Source organism: Spermophilus citellus (genome assembly GCF_964194105.1).
Source record: "Spermophilus citellus genome assembly, chromosome: 9".
In the NCBI taxonomy this organism is placed as follows: Eukaryota; Metazoa; Chordata; class Mammalia; order Rodentia; family Sciuridae; genus Spermophilus; species Spermophilus citellus.
In genome coordinates this window covers 132537373-132560269 of record NC_138191.1, presented here as the reverse complement: position 1 = coordinate 132560269, position 22897 = coordinate 132537373, and the positions used below count along the sequence as shown (strand labels likewise).

The 22897-nt window shown below is 36.5% G+C and overlaps 1 protein-coding gene across 9 annotated transcripts in view; it reads left to right on the top strand.

Moving 5' to 3' along the window:
* Positions 1 to 22897, top strand: part of KIF1B (kinesin family member 1B) — a 150091-nt gene that overhangs the window by 43149 nt on the left and 84045 nt on the right. For 4 of the 9 annotated variants that reach the window (XM_081305727.1, XM_081305725.1, XM_081305724.1 and 1 more), the window contains exons 4-14: positions 1628 to 1807; positions 2905 to 2970; positions 6420 to 6598; positions 7146 to 7257; positions 10704 to 10781; positions 11474 to 11539; positions 14402 to 14477; positions 15226 to 15304; positions 16674 to 16816; positions 18069 to 18110; positions 21285 to 21496. In XM_081305727.1, the coding sequence (XP_081161853.1) occupies positions 1628 to 1807; positions 2905 to 2970; positions 6420 to 6598; positions 7146 to 7257; positions 10704 to 10781; positions 11474 to 11539; positions 14402 to 14477; positions 15226 to 15304; positions 16674 to 16816; positions 18069 to 18110; positions 21285 to 21496 (1233 nt within the window). The remainder of the gene's footprint in view (positions 1 to 1627; positions 1808 to 2904; positions 2971 to 6419; positions 6599 to 7145; positions 7258 to 10703; positions 10782 to 11473; positions 11540 to 14401; positions 14478 to 15225; positions 15305 to 16673; positions 16817 to 18068; positions 18111 to 21284; positions 21497 to 22897) is intronic. The other 5 variants (XM_081305730.1, XM_081305728.1, XM_081305732.1 and 2 more) reach the window with 2 other exon arrangements.

Below are 22897 nucleotides of genomic sequence, written 5' to 3'. Positions count from 1 at the left end.
CACACACACACATATACATATAAGCATTTAGTTTACACTAAATATGGAACCTAATTTACTCTGATTTAGATATTCCTTGAGGATTTATTTAGAAGTATTTTAGGATTTGCATTATGAATGTTACTGTACTTACAGATCTTAGGTAGTGCCAAATTGCTTAGTGTATTGCCAGTTCGTTTTTTTTTTTTTTTTAGTATTTATTTTTTAGTTTTTGTAGTTGAACACAATACCTTTATTTTATTTATTTATTTTTATGTGGTGCTGAGGATCGAACCCAGGGTTTCACACATGCTAGGGGAGCATACTACTGCTGAGCCACAACCCCAGCCCCAGTGTATTGCTAGTTTTAAGTTAAAATTTTGAAGATGTATCTAGGAAGATTGGAATGACCTCAGTTAAATTGTTGTTCATTTGTTAGTTTGATTTGTGTTACTGGGAATAGATCCAGGGTTGCTCTACCACTGAGCGATATCCTCGGCCCTATCCTCAGTCTTTTTTATTTTTATTTTTTAAATATTTTTTTAGTTGTTATTGGACATAATTTTATTTTTATGTGGTGCCGAGGATTGAACCTAGTACTTCATACATGTGAGGTGAATGTTCTACTTTGCCTACAGCCCCAGCAACAGTGTCTTGCTAAGTTGCTGATGCTGGCCTCCAACTTGTGCTCCTCCTACCTCAGCCTCTAGAGTAGCTGTGGGCCACCACATCTGGCTTGTTTTTTCTTTTCTTTTTTTAAATCATAGTAGATCGGTGTGTTCTGAATGTTTGGAAAGAACCTGCAAATCCACAAGGAAAACAAGATATCATTAACATCTAGGAAAATGGAGAATAGGGGCCACCATGGCACCTTTAATCACTGTATGACCCTAGTGTTTGCTGGCTTTTAGGGATTGTTCTAAACTGGAGTTTGCTTTTGTACCATCCATCTCTGTTGTATGTTTTAGTTTTTGTTTGTCCTGTTTTACATTGAGGAGTAAGAGATGTTTTAAACTGTCAACGAGGGATGGGATTGTGGCTCAGCGGTAGAGCACTCCCCTAGCACTGGTGGGACCTGGGTTCGATCCTCAGCACCACATAAAAATAAAGGCATTGTGTTGTGTCCATCTACACCTAAATAATAGATAAATATTTAAAAAAAAAACTATCAACGAAAGCTAATTGCTAAGGAATAGTCTGGAATGAATTGTAAGCATTCTTCACTGTGAAAGCTATGTTTATTGAAAAGAGCCTCATTAGCTAAGTGAGTTCAAAGAAGTATTTTTTTAATGTGGACCCGACCTTTGATCTTTTATTCCCATTTTCTACTTAAGAAAATCTTCTTAGAGTTCCTTATGAACAGAGTAGTATAAGGTTATGGAAAATGAAACATAATTATGCCAGATAAATTTCACCTTGAAGTTTTTGTGCATGGCTGACCTGGATGCCTCTTAATAGAGCTTAGTTGGGCGGGAAGGAGAAGAATGAGAATAACAACAAAACCTTCAGGTAGTAGGTAGTTAAAAATGTGTGGCATGTTTTGGGTTTCTATTCTGATTCTAAACACTTATTTATTATGGAAGCAATCAAATAAATATGGATTATGAATAGAATGCCATTTATTTTTCTTTATTTTTAATCTTTACAGCCTGAAGATCCCTGTTTTGCATCTCAAAATCGTGTGTACAATGACATTGGAAAGGAAATGCTCTTACATGCCTTTGAGGGTTATAATGTCTGTATTTTTGCCTATGGGCAGACTGGTGCTGGAAAATCTTATACAATGATGGGTAAACAAGAAGAAAGTCAGGCTGGCATCATTCCCCAGGTAAAAAATAAGACAGCAAAAAAACTTAAATTGCTTTAACAGATATTTTTATTTTGCAAATATTTATTCAAGGACTAGGATTTGCTAGATAGAGCACTTGCCTAGCATGTGTGAGGCTCTGGTTAATTTTTTAATTAAAATATGTTTATATTAAGACATGTATTTAGGAATTGTCCTTCTTCGTATATAGTAGTCCCAGTCCTGAAAAAGCGTGTTTTTTTAAATATAATTATTATTTCAAAATTACCATTTGTTGTAAATTTCAAATTCCATTCAGACTTCTAGAGAATCACAAACATATAGTTCATTTTTCAAAGTGTAAATTGCTTTAAAGTATGATTGTCATTGTAGTATATGATTGCCTTATGCTAAAAGTATAGCAAATGAAAATTCAGTAGCATTTTTATTGTTTTTATTAAAATATCACATATTTTACAGAAGAAATACAGGGGATAGGATGAAATTTTCCGGATCAAGAAAAATTTAATGTTTCCTGTCAAGAAATGTCACTTTGCAGTAGAGTAGCATCTCATATAAGGGTGAGGAGTCTTGATGTAGTAGTAAAGGGAAAGTTTTATAGAGGAAGGATTATTCTTAAAAATTCCTTATTTGCCTCTTCCAAATAGTATAAATTCTTCCTCTGTGTCTATAAGTTTATATAGTCACTGATAATATAACAAATTGATGTATAGCATCAGCAATACATCAGTGCAAATGTTGTCCTAGTAGTTTCATTGTTACAGTAATATTGACAGTAGAGTCACAAGTACTACACAGAAGCAGATTCACATGTGTTTAACATGATGGTTAAACATGATACAACTTCTGTAAAAAGCTGACTTTCCCTTTCTCCCCCAAATGTGACTTTCTTCTTCAGAAAACAAAATCAAGTTTCAATTATTGAGGGAGAATACAGATATATAAGAAGAGCGTATTCAAAGTTTTAAAAAATTTCATTCAAAATGTTAATCCTACCTTGAGGTTTATGATGTGGAGAGAGAAAGAGAAAGGGGGTCTTGCTAATTCACTAGCACTTGTGAATAACAGTACTTCTCTGATTTGGGCAACTCATGTTTTCTTTTATTCTGCTTCCTTAGTTGTGTGAAGAGCTCTTTGAGAAGATCAATGACAATTGCAATGAAGAGATGTCTTATTCTGTAGAGGTGAGTGTAGTCGTGGTTGAAATCAGGGGCCTCTGTATTCCTGTTCTTCCAACATTACATTTACTTTTTTGTTCATTCATTCATTAACTGGTATTGAGGATTAATAAATCCAGGAGTACTTGACCACTGACCTACATCCCTAGCCCTTTTTAATTTTATTTTGAGACAGGCTCTCTCTAGGTTATCCAGGCTTACCTGTAACTTGGGTTCCTCCAGTCTCAGCTTCTTTAGTAGCTGGGATTACAGTTGTGACAAGCACATCTGGGGTAGTCCCTGATTTGCATATGTGCTTTCTGAAGCTGCTGTTACACACACACACACACACACACACACACACACACACACACACATTTTTGGTATTAATTTTCATAGTAACTGAAATTGAGGTGTTTTATTAAAGTGAGCCTGTTGTTCTTAGAAATTAAGCTGCCTTTTAAGCAAACTATTTAATAACATTTATTTAGTATGTGTTGTGATTTTCTTTTTCTCTTTGTGGTGCTGAGGATTGAATTCATGGCCTCACACATGCTAGGAAAGTGCTCTACCACCAGGCTATATCCTGCTCTGTGTTGTAATTTTCTGTAGGACTTAATTCCTCATTATTCCACTTAGTGGCCTTGAGTTTTTCTTTAACCTATAAGGCATTGCATGAATTTCTGCCTTGTGACTATCATAGACCAAAAAGTGTATGTGCTCTAAGAATACTTTATGTTGAGATGAATTTTCTAAACAGCTTGGCTCATCCCATAACCATTCTTTTTTTTTAATCAGGTGCTACAGTGTTTGAGCTTATAGATAATAAAAGAAGATGGCATTTCCTTTCAAATTAGAGTCCACAGACTTATTTTGAAGTACAAATTGGATCCCTGGTGGATACTATGGTTCCTTGTCACATTTTCTAACCCCCTTTCCTACTTCTTTCTCTGTTCTCTGCTTCAGCTATATTGGTATTTTGCTGTTTCTAGAATATGCCAGGAGCAGTCCTTCCTCAGGGTTTTTATATTTACTCTTCCTTCCGCTGGAAAGGTTCTTCCCCTGGATTTCTTTCTCTCTCTCTCTTTAATAACTTAAATATATATATATATATATATATATATATATATATATATTTTTTTTTTTTTTTTTGTTGTTGTTGTTTGTTTGTTTGTTTATTTGTTTATTTTTTTATAGTGCAGGGACCAAATGCAGGGCCTTACACATGCTAGGCAAGCTCTCCACCACTGAACCATGCTCTCTGACCTTCCCCTAGATTTATTTTTCTGACTAAGTTTCCCTCTTCTTTCATGTCCTTGCTCAAATCTTACCCTCTCAGCAAGACTGACCTTGACCACTGTATTTAACACTATAACTCTGCCCCAGCAATCCTAAATCCCACTTGTTCTGGTTTTCTTTTTCCTGCAGTATTCATCATGTTCTAATTTACTTCATAAACTATCTACTTATTGCATTTGTTGTTCCTCGTAGTCACCATTGCTAGAATTATAAAGGTCACTAGGGCAGCATTTTTTTTTTTTATACAATAACTTTATTTATTTTTATGTGGTGCTGAGGATTGAACCCAGGGCCTTGCACATGTGAGGCAAGCACTCCACTGCTGAGCCATAACCCCAGTCCCAAGGGCAGCATCTTTGTCTGTTTTATTTATTGATGTCTGTCAGGTGCCTAGACTACGTCTGGAAGATGGTTGGTGAATTGGATTTGCCAAGTGAGGTCTGTCATGGTTGGTTCATAAGTAAAATAAATGACTTTGGATGGATTCACATAGTAGAGAATAAGCAGTGGTGTACACTAACTTCTCTCAAGTTATTTGGGTTCACTTAATCTCACATTTGAGTGAAAAAGATCAACTTTTTGATAGATACATGTATCTTCTGGGAGTTCAGGATTGTGTGAATTTAAGTAGGCAAACATTAAAACAAGTCATTTCACTTTCTAGTGTGAATTGCTGTCAGAAACAAAATTTGTTGTCCTGTTGTTTTACTCCCATAATAGATGATTTACTTTCAGGATTTTTAATTTTTAACTGACTTTTAAAAACCAATATAAAAATACAGATCGAGACTGACAAAAGGAGAAAGGCAGTAGAAATGGAGATAAGGTCCAGTGCAAATACTTGGAAAATGTGTCTGTAGAAATTTAAGTTGAAAAATGCAGTTTATATTGTATTCCTGTAGCACAGTGATGCAGAAGGATCTCATTCCTGGGAAGCATCATAAAGTGGCCTACCATGGTGAATGTATCCCAGATCAGAGACTTATGTGCTTAGAAGGTTGATTTTATAGATACATTGGGAACAAAACCATCCTACAAAGTCAGACTCTTGAGTGAAGCTCATTTGGCTGATGTTAGGAAACCCAAAATATTGGCTCTTATTATTCCATGAGGAATAACTCAGACCAGAACACTCACTTTGCAAGACCTAGTTTATTATCTTTCTGTGCACAAACCTCTTTTGGAATCCTGGTAGTGGTTTGGTAAGCATGAAATTGGAAGGGAATTGATTAGAAAAATTGTGTAATTGCCTCAGGTTAAGCCTAATTCATTCTTCATCGTGGTAGGCATGGTCCTGCTGGTGACACAAGAATTTATGAATTATCTGTTTTCTGAGGCTTCCTCCTCTTTTTAGGTCTCAATTAGGCCACTATGAATTATCAGCCAGCCCTCAGTCCTTCTGGTATATATGTTGTCCGTAGTTCATAACAGTGTGCTCAGTCTTAAAGAATTAGTCACTGGTCTCTTGTCCTCCCTGCTCTGGAATATTAATATTGTTCCTTGGTTTTAACTCTGATAGAATGCTTTTTTTCCAACCCTTGGAGTGACTTCACTTTAAATTTCCATTACTGACAGTAGTATGTACATTTAAAATTGATAACTGATAAATTGCTACTAAAGTATCTTTCCTGCCTAAGACAAGTAGCAACCATTATGTGCCAGAGATAAAACCTTCCTTCCCTGCAAAGTCAGAAGGTGGGTTCTAACCTACACAGGGTGCATACTACTAATAGAAAAAAGGGCCTAGAACTTTTTTTTTTTTTTAAGTTGTAGTTGTACACAATACCTTTATTTCACTTATTTATTTTTATGTGGTGCTGAGTATCGAACCCAGGGTCTCGCACGTGCGAGGCGAGCGCTCTACCACTAAGCCATAACCCAAGCCCCAAGGGCCTAGAACTTTGACATTTCACTTCATAAAGGTTGCTGATCCCTAATTGTAGAGCTTTTTAAAAACTTCTTTAAAAATCTTTTTGCTTTGAGCTGGGGCTGTAGCTTAGTGCTAGAGTGCTTGCCTAGCATGCGTGAGGCACTGGGTTTGATCCTCAGCACCACATAAAAGTAAACAAATAAAGGCATTCTGTCCAACTACAAAAAATAAAAATTAAAAAAATATTTTTGCTGTCTGTGGTTTCTTTTTCCTGGTCCTTTAATGCACTTTAATAATATGTTCCTAGGTGAGCTACATGGAAATTTACTGTGAAAGAGTACGAGATTTGCTGAATCCAAAAAACAAGGGTAATTTGCGTGTGCGTGAACACCCACTTCTTGGACCCTATGTGGAGGATCTGTCGAAACTGGCAGTCACTTCCTACACAGACATTGCTGACCTCATGGATGCTGGGAACAAAGCCAGGTATGGTGGAAAACTGGCTAATGACTGAGGCCTTTGGCACATTTTGGGGCTCGCTCTTCCTATTTATGACTATCCCATGATGATAGTGATAAAAGTTGCTTCAGTTCACTTAGTCTCACATGCTGGAGAGTTGGGGGCCTCTGTCTTTCTTCTCATCAAAACAATACACTACTGAAACAGAACTTTGGTTAAGTTTTACCCTTAAGTTTTAATCAAGCCGTGGTAAAGTATTAGTCATCTTGTCTATGTGTATCGGTGGTAGTAATTGAGTCTGGAATAAATGAGCACCTAATAAAGAGTAAAAATTTAATGCTCTGGTGGTTTCTAAAGGGATAGCTGGAGTATGAAAAATGATTCTGATGGGGCGCTTTTTGAGTTGGAGGGTATCTTGATGGGCTCACAAATAAGACAGTATTAAGAGCAATTGTGTAAGTGACAGTCTAACAGTTTAAGGCCATAACTTGTGATTGTTATGCTTATAATGTAGAGCCTGCTGCTCCACATGTAAGAATTCCATTGTCACGTGGTCACCATTGTGTTTATTTAGGACAGTGGCAGCTACCAACATGAATGAAACAAGTAGCCGTTCCCACGCTGTGTTCACCATTGTTTTCACCCAGAAGAAACATGACTCTGAGACCAACCTTTCCACTGAGAAGGTAGGAGAACATTGTCTCTAGGTTTGAGTTGCAGAGGTGGGAATTTTGAGAAATCCCTTTACTATCCTGTGTATTTTGTGAAAGGGAGGTAGATTGCTCTTTTACTTAATGGAGGGTACTTTATAGCCTGTACTTAACATTTTTCTTCCATCTTGTATCAGTTTCATCATGGGTTCTTAAAGGAAATCACAGAATAGAAAACAAAGTTAAGAAAAAACAGTCTTAAGACTTTGGGTCTCATAAACTGCAAAGCGGATCCGTGGGGAGAAAATCCTTTTCTTCCTGACTGAACCATAATATTAATAATGTTACTACAGAATATTACTGTGGGATTAAATGGTGAAGAAAATGATTAGGCAAGCAGAATATGTTTTATTCCTGGAAAACAAATATAACTCCATGAGAACTCTGGTTTTCTTCAAATACCCGTTCTTGTTAATTTCTCACTTTGTATAGTGTTTAAATATTGCAATCCAGTTGCAGAGGTGCATACCTATTATCCTAGCAGCTCTGGAGATTGAGGCAGGAGGATTGTAAATTCCAGGTCAGTCCCAGCACTGTAGCGAGCCCCTTCAATTTATGGAGACTCTTTCTCAAAATAAAAAATAAAAGGGGCTGGGAATGTAGCTTAGTGTTAAAACACTGCTGGGTTCAATCCCCAATACCAAAACCAAAATTTATAGATTTTGAAATCAAACTTCTTGCTTTGAATTCTGACTGCTACTTTTCAGATATATTAACCTGGGCAAATTATTTAACCTCTTTGTGCCTCATTTTCTTCACCTATAACACCCTTATAGATTGTTAAAAAGGATCAAGTATTGATATAGATTAAGTACATATAATAGTGTCTAGTACAGAGTAGCCACTTAATAAATGTTAATTTTATAGTACTTAGGATGAACCCAGAGGTGCCTCACCACTGAGCTATGTTACCAGTCAGGCCCTACCTCCCCCTTCCCCAATAGTTTTTTTTTTTTTTTTTTTTAATTTTTATTTTGAGACAGGTCTCACTAAGTTGCTGAAGCTGCCTTGAACTTGCAGTTTTTTTGCCTCAGCCTCCCAAGTAAATGTTAATTTTGTTGCTCTTACTGTTAATAATAATAAAAAGTTAAATTCTGCTCTGTGTGCATTCCTAAGTGGCATGCAGTCTTAAATCTGAATTTAGATTTATTGTGCTAGCAGTTACACAGGATCCTTTGCTGTATAAAATTAGTATATTGTGTGTGATACCATTGTCACTAAAAACTAGAATCACCTTTTTTCTTGATGACATTTTATTTGCTTTCATCTAAAAATCATTTAAAAAAATATACTAGTTATAGGTGATCAAATAACTTGCTTTGCCAGAGGTAATAATGTTGATGCTATTTGGTGGTTAGTGATTTTCTGAATGGCACCAAGGGACATTCTATATGAAAACGTTTTGCCTTTTTCCCACAATGTTAAATCTGCAAAATTAATTATGTTATTCCTGTAGCTGTAGTGCTCTCTCTCCCCTTTGGTGCTGTGGTTGAATCTAGTGCCTTGAGCATGCTTGGTAAATGCTCTATCACTGAGTTATACTCCCAGCCCAATATCTTTCTTGATAATCCATTTTGGACCTTTTGTCTAGAGTTTCTTGAAATATAATTTTTTAAAACAACTTTACAGAGATATGCAATAAACTATAAATATTTAAAGTGTAAAATTTGAGCTATGTTTTGAAATATTTTTATAACTATGCAACCAGTTCCACAGTCCAGATTAAGAGAATTTCTGTTACCTAAAAAAGTTGCTTTAGGCCCCTTTGTAATACCTCTGTATACCTCTACTACCCCATTGCAGGCAATTCCTGATCTGCTGGTGTTTGTTTGTTTTTTTTTTTGGGGGGGGGGCGGAGGGGACAGTGTGGAACTGGAACTGGGGATTGAACTCCAGGTGCTTTACCATTGAGCTATATCCCCAGCTACTCTCTCCCCTTTTGAGCAGGGTCTTTCTAAGTTGCCCAGACTAGCCTTGAACTTGAAATCCTCATGCCTTAGCCTCCTGAGTTGCTGGGATCACAGGCCCACTCCATTGCATTGGGCTTCTGATCTGCTTTTGCACTAGAGATTAGCTTGTTTTCTAGAATTTTATGTACATAGAATCATATAGCATGCTCTATTTTTTGCTGGGCTTCTTTGACTTAGTGTAATAATTTTATGACTCAACTATGTTACAGAGTTTATCAGTAGTTTGTTCCTTTTCATTCTGACATATATTACATTATATAGATACATCACAGTTTGTGTATTGAGTCTTATGGTAGATGAGTATTTAGTTTCTTAAGAAACTGCCAAACTACTTTTCAAAGTGACTATAACATTTTACTTCCCCACCAACAGTATATGAGAGTTCTGGTTCCTTGTAGCTTCTTTTTTAACATACCATTTAGTACTACACTAATGAGTTTTATATATTATTTTGACATACTATAGTAAAATGTCATGTTTGTCCTGAAGTTATGAACTGGTTCAGTTTTTGTTAATATAACAAAATACCTGAGGCTGAGTAACTTAATAAAGAAAAGAGGTTGCTGGGCATTGTGGTACACTCCTGTAATCCCAACTACTTAGTAGGCTGAGGCAGGCAGATTGCAAGCTTGAGTCCAGTCTTGGCAACTTAGCAAGTCCCTGTTTCAAAATAAAAAATAAAAAGGGCTGGGGTTGTAGCTTGGTGGTAAAGTGCCTCTGGGTTCATTACCCAATACTAGTGGGAGGAAAAGAAGAAGAAAAGGAAAGTGGAAAGTGGCTTGTTTTACTCATAGTTCTGGAGGTTCAGGGCATTGGCATCCACATCAAATTTGACTCTGATGAGGACCTTATGACAAATGGCATCACAATGGTGGGAGCAGGTATAAAAAGGAGAGATCACATCTCCCACAGGAAGCCAAAGAAGCTGGGGAGTGGCTAGCCTTGTCCTTTTATAACAACTCTCCCTTGAGAACTCACTCAGGGGTCCCACAAGGACCTCCTTAATCTCTTCAAAGAGCAGCACCCCACAGACCTAAGGACTTCCCATTATGTTCCACTTCTCAAAGGTTTCGCACTCTTAATATTGCCACATTGGGGATCAAGTTTTCAGCATATGAACCCTTGGGAGACAGATTACATCCAAGCCACAGTCATTTTACTACTTTAGAACCAAGATAGTCGCTATGAATTTTATGCTCTGTGTGTGTGCGTGCACGTGTTGTGCACGTATGTGCTGAGCTTGCGGTCAGATGTTGAGTCATACCCCCAGCTTTATGTATATGCTCCTTAAACTGATTTTCATATATGTTTGTTGTCTTTGTCATCTTGAGTCATGGTTAAGAGCACTAATATTTTTAATCTTCTTCATACCTTAATCTTTAAAAGAATTTCCTGCCTTTAAATGTTTTCTGCTTCTATTTGAATTGCCCCCATGTTACTGTTCTTTACTAGGTTAGTAAAATCAGCTTGGTGGATCTCGCAGGAAGTGAACGAGCTGATTCAACTGGTGCCAAAGGAACTCGATTAAAGGTATCTATTTTACCAAATAAGTGGTCTTGTCAGTGTTCTGTAACATAGGTCAGCAGACTATGGCAAGTGGGAAAAATCCAGCTAACCACCTGTTTTGTAAATAAAATTGTATTGAAATATAGCTCATCCATCAGTTGATATGTTGTCTATGGATGCTTTTGCAGAGTTGCGACAGATATTACATGACCCACAAACTTATGTTTGACCCTTTATAGAAAATTTTGACCAGCTGAGGATCTTTTGACTTCAAAGAAAGGTTAAGTTGGATAACAAAATAGTTAGGGAAGACATGATGGTCGAGTGAGATCTGAATTGCAGTTTGGGAAACAGGCAGATTTTGACTAGTTAGAAGTAAGACAGTAATGGGAATAGGATATACAAGATCCAGATTTGAGAACAAAAGATTGTTTAACAAGACCAGAAATTTTATGTTGGTGATTTGTGGAAAGAAGGCTGCATCTGTAAGGTTTTGGAATACAAATATCTGGAAAATACTTGGAACTATGAGGTAGGTATGTGGCCTCAGCATGGTATTAAGTGTGAGGAGAAGTTACTGAGGACTAAAGGAAATTTTAGAACTTATGGATATCAACAAATATGCTAGCATATGGCAAGCTTATCTTCTATATGAATGATGTGACAGTAGTAGAAACTCTTAATCCTAATTCTTTCATGTTTGATATTTATTTTAGGAAGGAGCAAATATTAATAAGTCTCTTACAACTTTGGGCAAAGTCATTTCAGCCTTGGCAGAGGTGGTAAGTTTTATACTTCATTTTTTAAAAATAATATTTTACGACTAATATATGTATTAGTTGTAGATAGACTCAATACCTGTATTTATATGTGGTGCCAAGGATTGAACCCAGTGCCTCACATGTGCAAGGCAAGCTCTCCACCACTGAGCTATATCCCCCGCTACTTCATTTTTTATTAAGGGGAAATTGTTTGTACAGCAGGTAGACTTGATGTTACTTAATGCTTGTTTACAAAGGCTGCTGTGTTTTGACCCTATTATGTAGTCTTGCCTTTCTCCTTTTAGAACTTTTCAGGTAAGACAGAAGGTCTGACACAGTTTGAGTCTGTGCTGAACATGGAATGAAAGCACATGTAGATGTATAAAGGCTAGAGCAAAAAAATCAAAGGTTTGACTAATTTTTTGAGCTTTATTTTGTGTCTCACCAAAAAAAAAAAAAAAAAAAAAAAAAGTGTATTTATTGTATGTCCTTTTCCTGTGCAGTTTTTTTCTAGATAGAATACTGGGGATGTAGCTCGGGTAGAGTGCTTGCCTGACATGTGTGAAGCCCTGGGTTTGTTCCCTAGCACTACAAAAGTGAAAAATAAAAATAAACATCACTTAACAAGGAGTGTATGCTTTGGAAAATTCATCATTAGGCAGTTTTGATATTGTGGGTGTGTCATACAGTATGTTCACATAAACCTGATAGTATACAGTTATACAACTTGGCTTTGGTATAGCCTACTGCGCCTACAACTGTGATGAACAGAACAGCATGGGATTAAATCAAGCACAAGAGAATGGTGCAATCAGTGGACAAGGTAAACACAAGATGCATGAGGCTGCTACTGACATATGGCATACTATTTTACAGTAAACTCTTTTTAGGAAGTAGAGAATGCTGTAAAATAATAGAAAAAAGTAGAGTATGGTAAATATTAAACCAGACACTTATGTACTTAATTGTATATGCTGTGTTTTTATACAGCTGATAGTGTAATAGGTTTTAAACAAGTGAGCAGTAGTTGTACTACCACCTAGGAATTTTTCAGCACTATTATAGTTTTATGGGAGTAGCATCATATATGCAGTCTGTACATGGACTGAAATGCCATTATTCAGCACAGAAGTGTAATTTCCCTTCCTGTCTTCCTTTCTGCCTTTCTCTTTCTCTCTTTTTTCTTTTCCCCCTAGTATTGAGGATTGAACTGAGGTTCTTTACCACTTAGCTATATCCCCAGTTTCCTGCCCCTCTCTCCCCCTTCCTTTCTATTTATTTATTTATTTGTTCATTTATTTATTTGGAAACAGGGTTTTGCTAAGTTGCTTTAGGGTCTTACTGAGTTTCTCAAGCTGACCTTGAACTTGCAATACTCCTGCCTTAGCCTCCCCAGTTACAGGGATTACAGGTGTGTGCCACCACACATGGACATGACTGTAACTTCATTCTTTCCTATTCCTTAACAGTGGAACGTAAGAGCTAACACAATTTTTATATAATCATCTTTATTATTTAGGTTAGAAGCCAAGGAAGTATTCATCATGTGTGCTCTGCTGTACACTAATAATCTCATTTAAATTGCTTAAGTAGAATTAAATGTTTTCTTATCTGTGTCTGAGAAGTCATAATCTATGACTTCACTATTTTTTTGTTTGAGGTTTATCCTGTGTTCTTGTTCTCTCCCATAAATGCTTTCGTCTATAGGATAACTGCACCAGCAAGGTATGGTGGGGATTGGTAGAGATGAACTAGTTATAGAATCAACTCATGGTTTTAAATCCTCAGAGAATATATAGAAGCATGGAATGGAACCTTCAAAGAACTTTTTATCATTTGTTTTCTGGCTGTTTAGGGTGACCATAAATCATGAAACTTCACACCAGAATTACTTTAGGAACATGATGTTTTTTGGAAAAGGAATTAAGAATAAAGGAACAAGAGAAATTTGAGGAAGCTTTTACATTGTCTTATCTTATGTTTGTTCTAGTGATCTATAGGACTATCTTTTGACAGTTCTATAAACCTCTTGAAAGGGCAATAAATGAAATTTCTTTATTTAGTGGAAAAGTTTGACTCATCATTCTGTGAAGAACTGAAAGGCTAACTTATCCTAGGAGGCTTGTGCAATTTTAAATTGAGCCTACTTAATGAAAATGACTCTGGTGCCAGGCACGGTGTTAAACGCCGGTATCCCCAGCACTGGGAACGCACAGGATTCATATTTATACCTCTGTAAAAGTAAAACTTATTGTTTGAGAGCTGGAGATAAGACAGTAGTAAGGAATTACTGTTAATTTTGCTAAGTGTGATAATAATCTTTTTTTTTTCTTTTTAAGTCCTTGTCTGTTAGAAATATGTACCTAAAGTACCTAGAGTAAAATGCTGGGTTTGTATTAAACACTGAGACCTACAACAGACATGATATGGGCAGCATATGAAATAACAACATTGGATTGATGTTAAAATTTTTCTGAACTTGGTCATTGTACTCTGTAAAAGAACATCCTTATCTGCTGAAATGTTTAGATATATCTGCATCTTACTACAAAATGTTTCAGGAATATAAAAAAGTATTTGGGAGAGTAACTGAAAGATAATTATGGCAAAATATTGTTAATGGTTGAAGCTGCATGTGGGTATCTGGTAACTCATTATACACTCTCTTGACTGTTGTGTTTGTTATAATAGAAAATTCAAAATTAAGATATAAAATGAAAAAAATAATTGCATGAGATTATGAAGAATTAAAACTGAATGATAAATTTCAACAATGATGGAATTAATCTGTAATTTGATTTGCTTGGGAATTTTAGACTGATTTGCCTTTCAAGTGAATTTTTCCCCTAAACAATACTAAGTCTATTCCTTTTTCTTCAATAGAGTAAAAAAAAGAAGAAAACTGATTTCATTCCTTACAGGGATTCTGTACTCACTTGGCTTCTTCGAGAAAATCTAGGTATGTTGACTACTGACACAAATTCATTTTATAGATATCTTTTGAAATCTGTTTACATATTGGCTAATTTTTCTGTGTCTGTTTTGGGGGAGAATCTTCTTTAGTTATTCATGTTACTAATTGAATGTTCTGCTTTTTTTCATCTTTGCTTCTCATTTCAGCTGATTATATTCACTTTAAAATTTGGGTGTTCTCCTATATTTCATGTATTTCAGAGTATAAACTGTGAAGCATTATCCTCCTGATCCCCTATAGCTTCTTCAGACTTTTGCTTCTTTCTCAAAAGTTCTTTCCAAACCTCATGTTCCTCTGAGGTGCCCATAATCAGATGTTGCCAACTCTTACTTCTCCTTATTGCTGATACTTCTTGACTTTCCAGTCCTGCTTTTCATTCGCTGCTCCTTCTTCTCAGGAAGAAGGAGAGATTAGCCATGTCAGATGTTGATGACTGAAGAAAGAGACTGGGCTGATCCCCAGGCAGTGACTTTCCCATTGCTAACACCAGTTTTAATGGAGTGGCCATCTTGACTGCAGTAGATTCTAGAGAGAGTGAGAGAACAAGAACTGGACCCAGTAGATTCATAGACCAGTAGTTGAGTATAACAGTGCCTGGAATGGGGACTGGTATTTAAGAAAGTTGTTGGCCTTTGATTAAATATTAGGATATGAGTTAAAGTTGTTAGATTTGATACATTCAATAACATTCTTTCTAAATGAGTATAATTTGAGATCTGATTCATTTTCTTAGGTGGCAATTCTCGGACTGCAATGGTTGCTGCTCTTAGCCCAGCAGATATCAACTATGATGAAACTTTGAGCACTCTGAGGTACTCTCATTTGACCTTACTTCCCAAGTAGACCCGCATTCAGTCATTTTGTTATACCATGGATTTTTCTTATGCTGCATTGATAGTCATTTGTGTAAAAGTGATCCCTTTCTCTCTCTCTTTTTTTAATATTTATTTTTTAGTTGTAGTTAGACACAATACCTTTATTTTACTTATTTATTTTTATGTGGTGCTGAGGATTGAACCCAGGGCCTTCTCACATGTGCTAGGCGAGCGCTCTATCACTGAGCCACAACCCCAGCCCCCCTTTCTCTCTTAACAGGGAATATATGGCGGGGGGAATGATTTTTATTATAATGGAATTTACCTGTCTATGGTTGGCAGTTCATTGGGAAAGTCAGGAACTTTTTCAAGGAAAGATGTTCAAATTGCTCAAATGAGAGTTTTGAACAACTTCTATATAATAATAAATATTCCTTATTCATTTCTTTAAAAAGTGTTCCCTTCTGTGAATACAGCTTCTATCTTTATGGAAATGCTCAAGTTGAAAAATTATGTAATACAATTATGAGTACATGTGGCATTAAAAAAACTTTATCAAGCCAGGTATAGTGGCGCACACCTGTAATCCCAATTACACAGGAGGCTGAGGTAGGAGGATTGCAAGTTCAAGGCCATCTGGTACTTTAGCCAGATCCTGTCTCAAAGTAAAAAAGGTTGGGATTGATTGTATCTCTGTGTCAGGGCATTTTCCTAGCATGCATAAGGCTCTCTAGGTTCAAGCTCCCATACTATAAAAAAATTAAAAAATAAATAATTTACCCACAGAATGTTCACTTAACCGAAAATATTTGTATGTGAATGGGTTTTATTACTTTCATCTGGAACTCTCTGTCTTCTTGAGTTTGTAATCATTAAAAAACAAAACAAAACAAAAAAAACTTTTGAAACTGGGTGCAGGGGCACACATCTGTAATTCCAGTGACTCAGGAGGCTGAAGACAGGACAATTTAGCAAGACCCTATCTCAAAACAAAATATAAAAGTCTGGGGATATAGCTCAATGGTAGAGCACCTTGCATTCAATCCTAGTACCACCCTCGGTGGCCCCCCGCACCAAAGGAAGATACCTTGGTATAGTAAAAGAAGTGAAAAAGTACTCTATAATCTAACAAACTGGGTTTGCATTCTCTCTGCTATTTATTTATTTTGTTATCTTGGGAAAATCACTTAAATTCATCTGAGCCTTTTTCATCTTTATAAGGTACTATAAAGCTTTATATAAATATATTATTGGCATATAAAATATATAAATACTCAAGATGTTTGACTTAGAAGTAATGGTATGTTACTTTTATGAAGAAGAATACCTGAGAAATGGCAAGAATGAATTTTCTTCTTAAATCTAGATATGCAGATCGTGCAAAACAAATTAAATGCAATGCTGTTATCAATGAGGACCCCAATGCCAAACTGGTTCGTGAATTAAAGGAGGAAGTGACACGGCTGAAGGACCTTCTACGTGCACAGGGGCTAGGAGATATTATTGATAGTAAGTAAATTAAGGAACAACATAAAATATATATTTAAAATAAATGTTAGGTCTTTATATTTAAAATAAACTTAGATTTAAGGAACTTGGTCACTAGATTGTGCTAAAAGTGGTTTAATGTGTATTTTTTCTTAAAAAGATCCAGTGAGCCAGGTGCAGTCGTGCATACCTGTAATCCCAGCTACCCTGGAGGATGAAGTGGGGGAAATTGCTTGAGCTAAAGGTTTCAGACAGTCTGGGCAACATAGAAAGACCTCCAGTTCAAGAAAAGAAAAATAATGAATATGATCTCAGAATTCCTTTATATAGTATGTACCAGGCTATCCATGGATTGATTGATTGATTGATTTTTTTTAATGTAAAGCTTAATTTCACTGAGTTAATTTATAAAAATATTTATTGGAGCTGGGCATAGTGATACATATCTCCCAGCAATTTGGGAGCTGAGGCAGGAAGATCACAGTTTGGATAACAACCAGCCTCAACAACTTAGTGAGACACTGTCTCAAAACTAAAAGATAAATAAATAAATAAAAATGGATAGAGTTGTAGCTCAGTGGTAGGGCATCCTTGGTTTCAATGCCTGGTATCCCTCCAACCCCTCCTCCAAAAAAAAAGTTTTTGGAGGTTTTTATTTTTGTTTCATGGGTTTATCTGGCAATGGGGATTGAAACCAGGAACACATTACCATTGAGCTACATTCCAAGCTTTTTTTTTTTTTTTTTCATTTTGAGGCATGGTCTCACCAAATTGTTGACAGTGTCCATAAGTTGCTAAGGCCAGCCTCCAACTTGCAATATTCCTGTTTCAGACTCCTGGGTTGCTGGGATTACAGGCATGTGTCACCTCACCCTGCAGAAGTTGTTTTTAGTAAGGGCTAGGGATTTAGCTCAGTGGTAGAGCACTTGCCTAGCATGTGCAAGGCCCTGGGTTTCGTGTCCAACATTTCAAAATGTTCTCTTAAGTATGTAAAATAGATTATTTAGATAAAATAGAATGTTTGTTTAATAAAGCATATTTTTCAGTGTAAAATTAATATTATATCTTTGAAATTCTAATAGATTTTCAAGGCCTGTTTTAGTTTAATTCTTACTGGTTAGAGCTCAAGTTAATTAATATAATTTGTAAAAATGATAATCTAAGTATTAACTTTTTTTATCTTCCCAATGCCAAATATTGCTCTGTTCTTCTCTTATCACTGCTGAACCTGAACTTTGACCCTTCTTGTATTTTCCCTCCTGCTTACCTTCAGTTGATCCATTGATCGATGATTACTCTGGAAGTGGAGGCAAATGTGTGTATTTGATGTATTGGTTATTCCCAGTATGCTGAGTTGCTAATCTGCCTCTGCTGGATCAGCCTTAAAAATGAGCTTTGCATGCCAGTGATCCTAACAGGAAATCCCAGACGGAGCATCCTGTGGAATCGGAAGTTCTCCTGTTTGCCCTTTTCCATTTAGCAAAGCTATCTTTGATGAACTTCAATTTTTTAGCTTGAGTGAAGGCATAAGAATTTCTTACTGTTCTACTTTTTAGATCCCTACCCCTATGTGATTAAGTCCCAAATCATAGATTATGAGGATAGTGATAGCAGCTCACTTTTTTTTTAATTTTTACTTTTTTATTTTATTAGTTGCTCATGACAGTACAATGATCTTGACATATCATATATTTGATTCAAATAGGGTAGCTCACATTTTTTGATATAAGTCTATAATGTACCTGGCCCTGTTCTAGACACCTTAAACATATTATCTCAGTTCTGTCACTGACTCTGAAAAAGTTCCGTTATTCTCATTTTGCCAGTAACCTGGAGTAGTTAGTTTCCTTAGACTTCATGTTTCTTGTATGATCAGTTTGGTAGTATAACTCAGAGCCCTTGGCTTTTAATCATTATACTGGTTTTTGTTGTTGTTGTTGGGTTTTATTTATTTATTTTTGCCTCTTGAGTTGATTATTTAATGAAGAAGTCCTTTTTAATTAGTGTTGTAAATATAAGACTTTTAGAATTAAAAAATCATTTCCACCTGGCCAAACTCTCTGAGGAGCTCTCTTTGAAAGTTGGGTTAGCACTCACCCTATGCTTTTGCAGTTGTGTTTTCATATCTTGAACCTCACTTTACTCAAAGGTTGAATAAACATTTTTCCTCATTTTAAAATTACAGATTAATGAAGAGTCCATATGTGTGAAATGACATAACAGGTCACTCTCTCCACAGGTAGCCCTGAGCTAATGAGGAAATGATTGCTTACCCTTTTAAAATTCACGTAAGCTTTGTTATCTTACAAGATTTAAAGAATAGCCAGGTGCAGTGGTACACATCTGTCATCCCAGGGACTCTAGAGGTGAAGCAGAAGCATCACCGAGTTTGAGGCCAGCCTCAGCAACTTAGTGGGGCCCTAAACAATTTAGTGACTTAAAATAAAAAGGGCTAAGGATGTGACTCAGTGGTAAAGCACCTTTGGGTTCAATCCCCAGTGCTCACATAGACACACATGCACAAAGATGTGAAGAACCTTGTTTTGGGGTTTAATTTTTGGATTCTTATTGATTTAGTTGTGCAGTAAAGCATGTCACACAATGAGGAGAACTGGAATATAGCCCTAGTTGTTGTGATTGGTTAGCCCCCCAGACCTTTAATTGTCCTGATACACATGTGACTCTTGGACTGGAACAGCTCTGTCTGAGATTTCCAAAGGTGAACCATACTGGTGTGGAAAGGATGCCTTTTTGTTTTTGCTCTTATGCTTGAGGTGTTGCTGCTGCCAGCTTGGTGCCTATCTCTTCTCTGAGCAGCTATGGCATTTCCTGAAAATCATGCATGACTAAGTTTGAATTCCTTAACTGCAAAGAAAAGCAGTCCTGACTACTTCTCAGTTTCCATTTGGATCTACTTAACTCCCTTTAGGGCTTGCATGTGTCCATGGGACTTTCTAAGCTTATCCATCTTCCTCTTTCCCACCTTGCTACCATCACCTGGTGGCTGAATTTTTTGCTTTAGTTCCTATCTCCCTTTTAAAACATGCCTCTTTGCTTGTTTCCCTATGTTCTTCTATATTTGCAGATGGTGGTTTTCAAACTGTCTTGAAGCAACCACACGCTTTGAGGGGCTTCAAGAACTGGCTTTTGATTAAATAGTAAAAACAGAGAAAATTAAATAGTGTTTTTTTAATTGTATTGCCTCATATCCTTTAAGGAAAATTTAGTTTCGGTATGAATTTTAAGCAATATAGATTTTCTTAACTTTAAAAATGAGCTAATTTTAAAATAGTAGTGTGCCAGTACCTACAGTTTTTTTTTAAATGTAATTATTATTATTATTTTTTTTAAATTTTATTTATTTACTTATTTTTTTAGTTCTCAGCAGACACAACATCTTTGTTTGTATGTGGTGCTGAGGATCAAACCCGGGCCGCACGCATGCCAGGCGAGCGCGCTACCGCTTGAGCCACATCCCCAGCCCTAGTACCTACAGTTTTCCTCTGGTGTTCATTTAGGGAAAATGACTAATGGAGGAAAGTACAAATAAGTGAATTAATGAACTTTGTTTTGTGTGTCTTTTTTTTTTTTAACCAAAAATAAGTTTCAGAGCTAAATTTATAGTTGTTGGACACCTTCATAAATAAAATATTTTCCTAAAACTTATATATCAAAATAGAAAGCAGGCTTACTTACCAGTAACCCTATGGTCGTACTATTATGCACAGTAAAGGCCTTACTTAAATTAACAAATAATCAGTCTTATTTTTTTGTTTGCCATAATAGAAATATGGAAACTACAACAGAACTTATTAATTTGTTAATTGCCTTTCCCTGTTGGGGCAAGCATTCAGTTCTGTATTCTTAGCTAGACTTAAAATTCCTCTCATTTATACAGTTACCTCTTTTTTTGATTTAAGACATTTTAAAAATCTTTTTTTTGCCATGTTGAAATGTTATAGAAATACACTGCTTAGTGCTCAGAATTTTCTTCTAACTCTTTACATTTTTTGGAAAAATTTTGACAATTCCACAAAACTCTAACCAGGTTAATATGGATTATTATTGATAAATAAATGATCATTGTTATCCTTACTGTTACAAAGTCATGGAATTTCAAGGTAGTATAAATGTGAAGGCATTGTAGATGTGGAACAGTAGAAAGAATACAAGAAATATTCTTTAGCTGTCTTGATAGAGTGCCTTTGAGGCTTTGTTTACCTCCTGCCAGATAAAATGCTAACCCACCTTGGGATTTTTAGTTTCTAAATCCAGAAGAGATTGTTAACCTCTAGGATACCAATATTAAAGAGCCATGTTTTAGAACTGCCATCTAGAACAATTGTAACTTGTCTTTGTATTAAAACATGTCTTTGTCTTGCGCTGTAATGCTATCCTTTCTTACACTGGTGTTCCTTCCTATCTTTTTTCCTTCTTCTGTTCCTTTCCCTCTTTTCTTTTTCTGTCTTTCCTTCTTTTTATCTCCCAGATCTGAAAGATTTTCAGAACAATAAACATAGGTACTTGCTAGCCTCTGAGAATCAACGCCCTGGCAATTTTTCCACAGCATCCATGGGCTCTCTTACGTCATCTCCATCTTCCTGCTCACTCAGTAGTCAGGTGGGCTTAACATCTGTGACCAGCATTCAGGAGAGGATCATGTCTACACCTGGAGGAGAGGAAGCCATTGAACGTCTAAAGGTATGTAAACACTAGTGAAAAGCAGGCCATCTGTGTAGCTCCCCAAGGCAGAACTAGAACTGAAACTCACTGAGATTTTTGGCTTAGCACATGAAGAACTTTTAATTCTTAGAGGTATCCTGAAAACAGAATTTTGTATTTTCTCTTAATCTCTTTTCACCAAAATATTTGAGTCTGACCTGGCCAGACAAAGCTGTTACATGAACTAACTGATAAGTAGATATGTACATTAACTTTGAGATAGTTTATAAGTCACAATGAAATTGTTAGTTATAAAGTAGTTTTAAGTGAGCTAGCTGGAAACATTTGGTTTCATTTGATGAGGGGATTCTGTGTAGAGCCATTATTCTATTAGTAAATTTAGTATGAAATTAAGGAGAGTTGGACATTCATGTAGCTGTACTAGGTTTATTCATATTCTGTTTAGTTAGCTTTTTTACCCCATGATCAAAATACCCAACAAGAACAATTTTAGAGGAGTTAAAAGTTTTTTTTGTGTCGTGGTTTCATAGTTTTCAGTGCATAGACAGTTAAGCTTCATTGCTCTGGGCCCAAGATGAGGCAAAACATTATGGCATCATAGGGCTTGATTGTACCCACCTGTAATCCCAGTGGCTTGGAAAGCTGAGGCAGGAGGTTTGAAGTCAGCAACGTAGGGAGGCTCTAAGCAACTCAGTAAGACCTGTTTCAAAATTAAAAGGGCTGGTGATATGTTAAGGGACCCTGGGTTCAATCCCTGATACCAAAATAAATAAATAAATAAATAAATCAAGGCATAAGAGCTTGTGGAAGAAAGCAGTCGGGAGGGTGCCCCAAAGGCATGTCCCCAGTGACCTGCCTTCTCAGTCTCACTCTACCCGCCCACAGCTCCCACCCATTTAATCCATTCAAGTGGATTAATGCACTAATTCGGTTAAGGCTCTCATAACCCAGTCTTTTTATCTCTAAGCTTTCTTATGGGGGACACATCTAAGCCATAACAGATGCACATGAAATTGTGTCTTCTGAAAGTTCTCAGAAAGCTTGACACCCTCTGGTTACCATAGAGGAAGGCCTTTCTTCCTGTGCTGGTGCATATGGACTCAGGGCCATGGTGCCCTGTATGTAGGTTACTTGCCCATGGCACCAAGCTTTGTGTCGTGTCTCTCTCCACGAATGTCAATGTCAGAGCAAAGCCTACCACTCAGAGATTCTTCCTTTCCCTTCAATGACTACGATGAGAGCAGGCAGTTGTCACCCATGGTGCTGATACAGGTTACCAGGAATTCTGCCATCCATCAGATGACATCAAGACATAAAACTTTTTTTGCTTCCCAACTTGGTACCTCCAGGAAGATAGTTTGATCCATATCTTCAAGAGTGGTCTTTCATCTGGCAGATTGGAGCCGTGCAGCCAGTATT